General features: G+C 46.5%; 1 protein-coding gene across 2 annotated transcripts in view; it reads right to left on the bottom strand.

Moving 5' to 3' along the window:
- LOC124594746 (ATP-binding cassette sub-family C member 4-like) overlaps positions 1 to 12,399 on the bottom strand; it is a 193,379-nt gene that overhangs the window by 63,887 nt on the left and 117,093 nt on the right. For both annotated transcript variants that reach the window (XM_047133125.1, XM_047133124.1), the window contains exon 17: positions 1,624 to 1,774. In XM_047133125.1, the coding sequence (XP_046989081.1) occupies positions 1,624 to 1,774 (151 nt within the window). The remainder of the gene's footprint in view (positions 1 to 1,623; positions 1,775 to 12,399) is intronic.

Below are 12,399 nucleotides of genomic sequence, written 5' to 3'. Positions count from 1 at the left end.
ACGCCTCCTTTCCTCCAGAGACTCCCACTCGAGTTACTGAAGCATTTCCGTAACACTAGCGTGATGATCAAACGCCGGCCTGGGTGGCCGAGCCGTTCTAGGCGCTACAGTCTGGAACCGTACGACCGCTACGGTCGAAGATTCGAATCTTGCCTCGGGCATGGATGTGTGTGATGTCCTTGGGTTAGTTAGGTTTAAGTAGTTCTAAGTTCTATGGGACTGATGACCTCAGAAGTTAAGTCCCATAGTGCTCACAGCCATTTGAATCTTTTTTTTTTTTTTTTTTATGATCAAACCTACCATTAACAAATCTAGCAGCCCGCCTCTGAATTGCTTCTATGTCCTCCCTCAATCCGACCTGATAGGGATCCCAAATGCTCTTGAGATTCCAAATATCACCACTCCAGTAACGTCCCTCTTCTAAAGACAGAGGAATCTCCAGTTTTCATCATCTAGGCTTAGTCGTTTGCACTAGCAAATAATGAGTTCAGCAGAGCTGAGGATACGAGGCAAATAGAAAAGCGTCATACAAAAAAACCAAGATTTACGGTAACTTCATGAGATTACAGAATCTTGCAATATTACATTTCTCAGCAAAGTGTACGCAAATTTTCGAATTTAAAGTATCTCATTCACGGTTTTTCATAATTCCACAAAGATTATTACACTGCCAGAATTCTGTGTCGTTCAAAGTCGATTATTTTACATTTTTCTGTGTTATGCATGGAAATTAGTTTTCCTATAAATTTCACGGTGAAGTAAAAAATACAACTTTGTTTTTATTTCTGCATGGTGGAATTGATGTAATATCATTCATAACAGATGGCACTTACTATGACTAACTTACAAACGTAATTTATTTGAACCTGATGACGTGCCATATTTTAGAAATGCATTTAATTTGTTTTCATACTATATCAATATCTTTAACTTTTATTATATTTTTAAAAGTTTTTCATTCACATAAATTATATTTTTTTCAAACCTGTCGTCATTTTTAAAAGCTGAAAAGACATTATAGTTAATTTGACGATCATAAAATTCCATATATTTGTAGAAGGAATTGCAATTTATATAAATGATGAAATTTGCGTATTCGGTCAGTTCAGTTGTTCACTTCAGAACAGTCTCTCCTTTTTATGCTCTTAGAACAGTGAGTTATTGCGAAATTTCTCTTCGTTTGAGCCTTACGTCACAGTGCATACAAAAATGCTTCAGAGATTTGTTAAAATATTCTTTGGGAAATCTGTGATAAGTGAATCGAAGATAAAAAAGTGTTAATACCAAGATGTGGCAATAATCTTCATTTTTATCAGAGAAAATATGACGGACCATATGTAATTTCATGAAGATCATGCAATGGAAGCTCCTCTTTGACCTTGTCACCAAATTAAACTTAAGTAATAGTCATGTAATATCTTTCCTTAGAATAACACAACAAGTATTGCACAGTTGGTGTGTAGCACAAGAGTGCAATAAGATAACAATAATAACAATATCTGAGGGGTATTGTATAGTTACCACTTCTCAAAGCTTTTGTGTTGCGGAACACTCTGATAACCATGTGGGTAGTGTTTTCATTGTGCAGGGGAAACTGGAAGGCAGGTGTCGCTCAGTACTTACGGATGCCTTCGAGTCTTTTGATGTTTCTCCCAGTTGTCATGAAACGCTTCGCCACAACGCCAAACAGTGCTCCGATAATGACCATCGGAACAATTAGCAAGTAGTTCACCACGAGGACCATTGCCAGGATGCCGCAGAGCGCCATGTATACCTGCAGCGGCAAGAACACTTAGCATTGCGTCACTCGAGTATCAACCAGGCTCTTAGTGAAAACAGAATCGTTTTCGTATTACCTATAATAATATTATTTACTTGCTAAACATTTTTCTGAAGACGTGTTTTTCTCAAATTCACACAAATTATTATGCTCATCTAGTAGTTAAAAAAAAAGAACAATGTAATGTACCAATGAAAAATTTGTAACAGAAAGTAATCTATGGCTTGTTTACCGCTGGCATGCGTCCTATTCCTGAGCGTATAGGTGATACAAGTCTACATAAATTACAAATCTTCATAACTGAATATTCTTTTTGAAATCTTAGTAAGTGGTAATTAGAGGCATCTGCCCAGGGACGTTTCCCTTCCTCCCAAAGGCAGTGAACATCATAGAATGATCCTAGTCACTCCTCTTAAAGTACATACTGATCGCTTTGGATCTCTGTAGACAGTGTATCAGGTGGTAAGCTTACGTATGTCACGACAGTGAAGTGTTGTGTACGCTATGTGGCACTCAGATTTACGGAATCGTACAGTAAGATGGATCGACGTTGGGTCTTGGCAGAAGGCCAAAAAGAAGCTATCATATTTAGACGAGATCAAAAGCACACCATGAATGAAGTTACTCTATTTGTTGTTGTGTCAACGGGGACCTTCCAACTGTTGTACAAAAAATTGTGTACCACTTGCAGCACGGTAACACACACTCAATGCAGCTCTCGTAAAACGAGCCTAACCGACAGAGACTGTAGTTGAAAGTCACGCCTCTTCAACGACAATACACTAAAGGAATTGACGTTCTAAACGAAAGACTCACCGTGTTCTAGGGGTAGGTGGGTGGGGGGTTGGCGGGGTAGGAGAGGACAGCACGGCATTAGCAGCCGTGCAGTGCGGACGTGTTGCCGGCTGCAGTGCCAGCACGCTCGCCCTGTTTACTTCCTTAGGCCGACACTAACGTGACGCCGCAGCGCAACAAGATTATGGCGAATCATTACAGAAGATCAACATTGAAATTAGCTTTCAGAAACGAACTTGTTAGACCAAAAGCACTCAATATAGACAGGTTTTTCAAGGAAGGTGCCAAGATCCCGGCTGCCAACATCGTTGGTATCCACTTTTCGATCGTACCTGTAAGTAACACGGCCTACGTGCAACTTATTAACGACGCTACAAGCCGCAAGGTTCTTCGAGAGATGAAACAAAGTCTATGAGACGCCTCAATTCGCCTCTCCAAAGAAGGAGAACGAAGACCTGGGCAAATGGGAATTGAACATCATTTGTTAATGCACATTTGAATTAGAATTTATTAAAATTACCAAATTCCTCAAAAGTCAGCAAACTTAAAAGGATGGCCCCCAAAACCAAATGTATAGTTACCAATTTCAAAATGAAGAGCATTGCAAAGCAAAGATTCAGGTATGACGAAATTTACCAAATATTCTGTACATCAATGAACATTTGAGAATAAAATATTAAATTTACATACTCTTAACGGTGTAGGATTTAAGTAGTATCATACAGCTCTTAAAAATTTTTAGCAGTGCGTCAAATAATGTACACAAACTCACAGTAGCACCGGACTAAACCTTATCTGGACACATCCAACGGTATTTAAATCGATTTAAAGAATGTTTTAACCGCGCAGGATTAGCCGAGCGGTCTGAGGCGCTGCAGTCATAGACTGTGCGGCTGGTCCCGGCGGAGGTTCGAGTCCTTCCTCGGGCACGGGTATATGTGTTTGTCCTTAGGATAATTTAGGTTAAGTAGTGTGTAAGCTTAGGGACTGATGGCCTTAGCAGTTAAGTCCCATAAAAAAAAAAGTTTTAGGTAAAGACGTATACAACTGTAATAAGAAATCTGAAGACGAAACTTTTACGTATAGAACAACTGTAATAAGAAATCTGACGGTGAAGCTTTTGTGTATACAACCACTGTAATAAGAAACTTTACAAAATATTCGGAGCAATGTTTTGGTACTGCAAGTGGTCTGCACAGGGCGGTAGAACCCATAACACTCCACAAGAAAGCGGAGCAGTAACCCAAATTAACTAGTTCTAAAACATACATAAGACTGTAATTACAAACACAATAAAATTAACGAGCGCAGCATAGCGTGGCATCAAGTAGCTGAATCTCACACTCAGGAAATTAGATTTAGGGTTTAGCGCAACTAACATTGTGTTTTACAATATAAGAAAGGACAAGTAAAAAAAAAGTCCTGGTACCAGGTGACATAACAGAGGCGTATAATAAATTATTATAATTTTTCTTCATTTACAAGAAGCGGAAATTTTTTTGTTGCATGGCCCACGCTACCGCTCTTAGACAGACAATTCCATTAATACCAAGGGAAACCAGGCTGAGTCATCTCTATAAGACTGGCTGTAAGAACACCGATGGAGCATTAAAAATTACACCAAACTGTACACTGTCTACAACGGCAAAATTTACTGAATGCCAGTTCAAAATGGTTCAAATGGCTCTGAGCACTATGGGACTTAACATCTATGGTCATCAGTCCCCTAGAACTTAGAACTACTTAAACCTAACTAACCTAAGGACAGCACAAAACACCCAGCCATCACGAGGCAGAGAAAATTCCTGACCCCGCCGGGAATCGAACCCGGGAAACCGGACGTGGGAAGCGAGAACGCTACCGCACGACCACGAGATGCGTGAATGCCAGTTTTTATGCCCTTACCCACTTCTCTCAACAATGGACCAACGCAATAAATAACAAGCGTGTAATACGAAGGAAGTTTTACTACGTTAGGCTGAACCTTGTCAAACAAATCAAATGATTTAAATAGGAAGATGATAATAAGCGGGAATCGGCTTCTCCCAGAGGCCTGCACAATTAACGAACATTACCCGATTTAGCGCACCTTGCAAGACACTCGGCTGGTATAACATGTCGTAACTGCAGGTACAACAGCGCTGCTGGACTGCTAAATGCAGCAACAGCTTCAAGCTTCTCACTGGGTGTTAAAGGAGAGAAGTAAACATGCAGCTTGTGGTTCTGTGGTAGCACGCAGAGTAGAACTCTGGCACAGACGGTGGTCTGCAGCGCCAGTCCGTAGGCCGCGGTGGAAAAGGCCCCTCTTCCCGCGGTACCACTAACTACGGCGGAACGCGGCCCACACGCCCGCCGTCCTAAGCATAGCCGACAACCCCACACCGCCAGGTGCTCTGCACACCACACGAACTTTCCAGCTAAGCACCACCTACCTCCCGGGAGGACTGTCAAATGGCTCTGAGCACTATGGGACTTAACATCTATGGTCATCAGTCCCCTAGAACTTAGAACTACTTGAACCTAACTAACCTAAGGACAGCACACAACACCCAGCCATCACGAGGCAGAGAAAATCCCTGACCCCGCCGGGAATCGAACCCGGGAACCCGGGCGTGGGAAGCGAGAACGCTACCGCACGACCACGAGATGCGGGCGGAGGACTGTCTGAGAGAGAGTGAGCTCACCAGAGATCTCTCGTAATCCGCCCGTGGACGCCTTCTAGGCAAAGAAAATCGCACACTAAAGCCTGGTGCGATAGGTTAGAACACGGTTAGACTGTGCTTGTGTCCCAAACGGAAACGTTGGCAACGTTGGGGCTGATCATGCCGGACTGGGAGTGTGGACTATAAGCATATTCGAACTACCCTTCGAAACCACGGCGGTAGAAGTGTTGGCGGCGCTCCGCCCCTACGGTAGAGTACAACAACGCGTGGTAGAAAAGTGGACCCAGTTTAAGACACATCCAGACTTCAACGGAGTACGCCAGGTGTGCACTGAACTCCACCAACACATACCATCACACCTCCCAACAGGAGGCTGTAGGACCACAGCTGTAGGACTACGTTCCCAGTGCCTCCAAAGTCGGTTCACACGACTTCTACAGCAGAGCATGGCACCTGCACCGACGCCTACAATGTTTCCAGTAACTTACATCGCGGCTCTCACGACGTCTCCGTTTGTCCAGACGCAACAGGCAGACGTTGCAGTGCCGCAACCACCCTCTGTGGACCGACGCCGGGCCGATCGGTCTGCCTGGCCAGCGGCAGAATTTCGTCCAAACCATCGACACCACTGAACACTGCAGGCGCCGCCGACAGCAGGATGGAATCGATACACATGTCGTACCAACAGAAATCCTCGTGTTGGTGAAGTGTGAGTCAATGCCACCATCTGACACGGAAGGCCACACACGAAAACAGTTATCACCAAAATGCCAAAAGGGCTGCTGCAGGACTGTGTCGAAACACGGCAGCTCTCACTTGCAGGGGTAAGAACTGACCCTGTAGGACAAGAACCATGGAGCTGACACCATTGCCATTGACTTTACCCTTGCAGAATGGATGGTGGTGCGGGCGGAGGTTGTCTGCAAGTCCTCTGAAATGAGATGAGCAGAAAGTTTCCAGTGCAGGCTTCGAAATGGCTCGCTCCATTCCTATCACCTACCACGATCTTAAGGAAGATGAACACACTGTACCAAAATCGTGGACAGAAGACGTCGATACCGAGCAGGACCCAGATCTGGGGTCCTCTGAGGTCTGAATAAAACTGGGAGGGCCACTGTCGGTGGGGTGCGATATCACTCACGACGTCTGCTTCTCTCCACCATCACCACGAATAGCCCTGCCTAACAACAACACTGCCAGGCTTACCGCTTGAATATCATCTTGGTTAGTTCTCCTGCCGAGATTAAACTCTTGAGAGAAACAGTACGAGCCACAAGAGTCGACTTTACATTCCTGCAAGAAATGCGAATGAATGAACTCTCGAACTTTTATGGCTACGCTATGTACACGACGCTTAGAGGTCCCCCAGACACCGGCGTGGAGATTATAGTGCGTGATGGTATCGAAATCATTGACATCACTTATCTCCATGTGCATGAGGATAAGAAGCCACAGCACTCGATACCCAATGCATTAATATTTGCACACCATTGTGCACCACCAACCGTTGTGATCGAGCAGGTTCCACTCCACTGACATCGTCCCCTTTTCTTAGGGCGGTACAAACACAGAGTCTTCACCGACGATGTTAATTGCGTACTTCATCCCAAAGACCAAATCCCGCACTACACTACTTGTCTGGAACTGGGTATAGCGATTCACGATCTTTACTTGTGCGACACATGGGAAAAGATACACAGTGACAGCTCTGGACATTCGCATCTTACCATTCATTCGGCGAGACAAGTGGATGGCATATATACGTCACAAGGTCCATCTTCAGATCATATATTGTAGTTACAGAGTAACTTGTCCGTACAGAACACTCGGTTCGCTGTCATAACTAAAGTTTGTTATGACAGCGAACCGAGTGTTCTGTACGGACAAGTTACTCTGTAACTACAATATATGATCTGAAGATGGACAGCTAGCCCGAAACCGGTAATTGAAAATAAAGAATAGCGATCGAAGACTGAAACGCCATATTTTATTTATTGAACGATCGCGGAATTCCCATTGCGACAATCATGTCTAGTTTTGCATCACAACTTCCTCCTACAAATGATGGACCATATGGGATTTTCCCGTTGGCTCATCGTCATACTGCACTGCCTTTTAACAGCAACCAGCTCTCAGGTCCTGGCCAATGACAGAGGGTGTGCCCAGTACTCATTAAGAGGTGTCTACCTAGCTTTATGCAACATCGCTTTCGACCCACTCCTCAGTGATTTCAACCACAAGCTATCTCACATCTCACTGTGGGACAACACATTCCGTTATAGGGCGTATGCTGACGAGTTGCTACTGCTAGTTCGTTCCATCGATGAAGTCCATGGCATACTAAACTGGATCGAGCGTCATGGACAGGCTGCGGGCAGTCTTGCGAATATCAATAAGCCGGTGGGGCTGGATATCGGGCTCTGTCTTTGGCTAGGTGCCTTCGCCTTCCTCTGGACAGTTACTGAACTGAGATATTTGGAAGTCACGTTTACAAAAGATGTGCTCCAAACGGTCGTGGCAAACTATCGATGATTACTACAGACTGTACGCGTGATGGTGCGCCAGAACCTGCTCCAGGACTTTAACCAACTGAGCTTGTGGAATAAGTGAACCTTTATGTGGCTTGAAAACTCAGTCACAAAGTACACGTTCTCCACCTACCGAAGGTGATTGGTCACAGACTTCAGGTGGCCTTCAGTTATTTCCTATCGAAACGACACGTATTTAACGTACGTTATGACACACTCACCCTCCCTCTACATGACGGAGGGGTGGGACTGGTTAACATCCAGGCACGGATAGCTGTCCTTTATATGAGCAATGTGCGAAAAATGTAGACCAGTCAAGACGCCTCCCTCACGGATCGTCTATTGAAGGTACTGATGCCAGTCTTTCACGTCCTTCTGGTGTCGGTGGAGCATGTCCCGACACAGCTCTCTCATGTGTCGACATTCGTTCTGGATACAGCTTTGTGACTTCGGACCTCTATGGACCAGCCTGCTGAAGGCAAAAGATTTGTACAGCACTTCAGCACCCTTCTGCGAGCAGCTCTGCGTAACGTGGTAGAAACAAAGTATCCAACTGTTAATTGGCCATGAGTCTGGAAAATGATACGCCACCACGTTCCACCAATTATGGTACCCGCGACGTGGTATCAAGTCACCAACAAAAGATATGAGGCGAGACACTGCTTTCACACTATCGGATTAACGGACCCCCCAATTTACTCTGAGCGTCGCCTCCTGAACATCAATGAACATCGCTTCACGTGCGTGTCGTCGTCCAGCTTTCGGCGACTGATGCAGAACGGTTTAGTCTGTTACCTCTACGTACCACCTGACGTGATTGAACACCGGACTTTCTTATGTGCGGATAATTATTACTTTCCTCTCGTAAACCATCATGCGCTTATTTGGTTCGAGGGAATTATCATCGACTACATCTACGGCGAAGTGGAGAAAGTGGAGCTTGATTACTGGTGGTACCTGCAAAACACTCGCAACGCTCTTGAATGCTCACTGAGGTATCGTACGCTCTTGGCAAATTATTTATGCTGTGTTTTCGTAAACGCCCCTCTAGTTAGGATGTACTAGACTCAGTATGACGTTCCGTGCAGTATCACATCGAAGACAGAATGATCTGAATTGTAAGCAGTGAGAAAGAGAGAGACTGGCTGATTCATGGGAATCTGCATTCATTGAGGCATTAGTAGTGCAGCATGAGACTGATACACATACACTCCTGGAAATGGAAAAAAGAACACATTGACACCGGTGTGTCAGACCCACCATACTTGCTCCGGACACTGCGAGAGGGCTGTACAAGCAATGATCACACGCACGGCACAGCGGACACACCAGGAACCGCGGTGTTGGCCGTCGAATGGCGCTAGCTGCGCAGCATTTGTGCACCGCCGCCGTCAGTGTCAGCCAGTTTGCCGTGGCATACGGAGCTCCATCGCAGTCTTTAACACTGGTAGCATGCCGCGACAGCGTGGACGTGAACCGTATGTGCAGTTGACGGACTTTGAGCGAGGGCGTATAGTGGGCATGCGGGAGGCCGGGTGGACGAACCGCCGAATTGCTCAACACGTGGGGCGTGAGGTCTCCACAGTACATCGATGTTGTCACCAGTGGTCGGCGGAAGGTGCACGTGCCCGTCGACCTGGGACCGGACCGCAGCGACGCACGGATGCACGCCAAGACCGTAGGATCCTACGCAGTGCCGTAGGGGACCGCACCGCCACTTCCCAGCAAATTAGGGACACTGTTGCTCCTGGGGTATCGGCGAGGACCATTCGCAACCGTCTCCATGAAGCTGGGCTACGGTCCCGCACACCGTTAGGCCGTCTTCCGCTCACGCCCCAACATCGTGCAGCCCGCCTCCAGTGGTGTCGCGACAGGCGTGAATGGAGGGACGAATGGAGACGTGTCGTCTTCAGCGATGAGAGTCGCTTCTGCCTTGGTGCCAATGATGGTCGTATGCGTGTTTGGCGCCGTGCAGGTGAGCGCCACAATCAGGACTGCATACGACCGAGGCACACAGGGCCAACACCCGGCATCATGGTGTGGGGAGCGATCTCCTACACTGGCCGTACACCACTGGTGATCGTCGAGGGGACACTGAATAGTGCACGGTACATCCAAACCGTCATCGAACCCATCGTTCTACCATTCCTAGACCGGCAAGGGAACTTGCTGTTCCAACAGGACAATGCGCGTCCGCATGTATCCCGTGCCACCCAACGTGCTCTAGAAGGTGTAAGTCAACTACCCTGGCCAGCAAGATCTCCGGATCTGTCCCCCATTGAGCATGTTTGGGACTGGATGAAGCGTCGTCTCACGCGGTCTGCACGTCCAGCACGAACGCTGGTCCAACTGAGGCGCCAGGTGGAAATGGCATGGCAAGCCGTTCCACAGGACTACATCCAGCATCTCTACGATCGTCTCCATGGGAGAATAGCAGCCTGCATTGCTGCGAAAGGTGGATATACACTGTACTAGTGCCGACATTGTGCATGCTCTGTTGCCTGTGTCTATGTGCCTGTGGTTCTGTCAGTGGGATCATGTGATGTATCTGACCCCAGGAATGTGTCAATAAAGTTTCCCCTTCCTGGGACAATGAATTCACGGTGTTCTTATTTCAATTTCCAGGAGTGTATTTTAGACGGTATTGCTGGAGACAGAAAACGCCATGGCAGTCGACAAGAAAATTCCAGTTGCACCATTTCTTGAAGAAAGGTTCTTTTAGATGAAGTAGCACAAGTTATTTTAGTTTACCCTTTGACTCACAGTTTTGTAACATTCTGCTTTCACTTGCACATTTAGTAATTACATCATATAACAAAAATTACAGACCCGTAGAACCTTGGGAGAACTTTTCGGGATGGCTAGGAACAACGACTGAAGAGGGGTAGCTTTTTTATGGTATGGTAAAAGTGAAAAGTGGCGGTTCCAGGTAGCAGTGGATTTGATTTTCGTTTCTTTTTTTGAGATTACACTTAGCCGAATAAGGAGACAGTTCCACCACAGAAAAGGGTAACGTCTTTGATTATTAATCAAAACGTACTCGGTCCCGGGTAAGAACCTCGCCACTGCTTAAATTTCGAATAAAAAACGTCAACAACGGCCGCCGATAACTTTCGGCATGAGAAGTCACCGTCGTTCTGCCAACGGCATTGTCGAAGAGGGCGAGGAGTGTATAGAGGTTCAGGTCACTCACTTACCCTTGGGTTGGAAAACTGCCGCTAACTGGCAGAAGAAACAGCAATTATCAACGACATGAGGATGCAGGATGCAATGGAAACCATTGCATTAAATACGCATAATGTGTATCCGCAGGACATGTGGCCTTAAGTCAAAAAAGTGTCATGACGATATCTCCATCGGCAAAAGATTCTAGACTAGCCCCCATTTGGATCACCGGGAGAGCATTGCCAAGGGGGAGGTGACCATGAAAAAAAGATAAAATGACCAACGAAACGATAACGTTCTATGAGTTGGGGGGGGGGGGGGGATGGAATATCACAAGTTGCGACCTATTAGTTAAGCTACAAAATCTTAAAAGGGAAGTGCTAATGCTCAGTCTAGATATAGTGGAGGACAGCGAAGTAAAATGGAAAGGAGACAAGGAGTTCTGGTAAGACGAGTATAGGATAATATAAACAGTAGCAGAAAATGGTATAATGGGTGTAGAATTCGTTATGGGTAGGTAGGTGAGCAGAGAGTGAGTTACTGTGAACAGTTCACTGAAAGGGTTGTTCTCATCAGAATCGACGGCTAACAAACAGCGACATCAGTAGTGCAGGTATACAATGTTGTTCGACGACGTTTGCAGCAGAATGGACTATCAGCTGGGAGACCATGGCTGCGGTTACCCTTGACGCTGCATCACAGACAGGAGCGCCGGCCGGAGCGGCCGAGCGGTTCTAGGCGCTACAGTCTGGACCCTCGCGACCGCTACGGTCGTAGGTTCGAATCCTGCCTCGGGCATGGATGTGTGTGATGTCGTTAGGTTAGTTAGGTTTAAGTAGTTCTAAGTTCAAGGGGACTGATGACCACAGAAGTTAAGTCCCATAGTGCTCAGAGTCATTTCATTCATTTTTGAACAGACAGGAGCGCCTGCGATGGTGTACTCAACGACGAACCTGGGTGCACGAATTGCAAAACGTCATTTTTTCGGATGAATCCAGGTTCTGTTTACAGCATCATGATGGTCGCATCCGTGTTTGGCGACATCACGGTGAACGCACATTGGAAGCGTGTACTCGTCGCCACCATACTGGCTTATCACCCGGCGTGATGGTATGGGGTGCCATTGGTTACACGTCTCGGTCACCTCTTGTTCGCATTGACGGCGCTTTCAACAGTGGACGTTACATTTCAGACGTGTTACGACCCGTGGCTCTACCCTTCATTCGACCCCAACGAAACCCTACATTTCAGCAGGATAATGACCGACCGCGTGTTGCAGGTCCTGTACGGGCCTCTCTGGATACAGAAAATGTTCGACTGCTGCCCTGGCCAGCACATTCTCCAGATCTCTCACCAACTGAAAACGTCTCGTCAATGGTGGCCGAGCAACTGGCTCGTCACAATACGCCAGTCACTACTCTTGATGAACTGTGGTATCGTGTTGAAGCTGCATGGGCAGCTGTACCTG

This window comes from Schistocerca americana, chromosome 2 (assembly GCF_021461395.2).
Source record: "Schistocerca americana isolate TAMUIC-IGC-003095 chromosome 2, iqSchAmer2.1, whole genome shotgun sequence".
NCBI lineage: Eukaryota > Metazoa > Arthropoda > Insecta > Orthoptera > Acrididae > Schistocerca > Schistocerca americana.
Note: the sequence above shows the minus strand (reverse complement) of the source record. Positions and strands in the feature narration are given on the sequence as shown.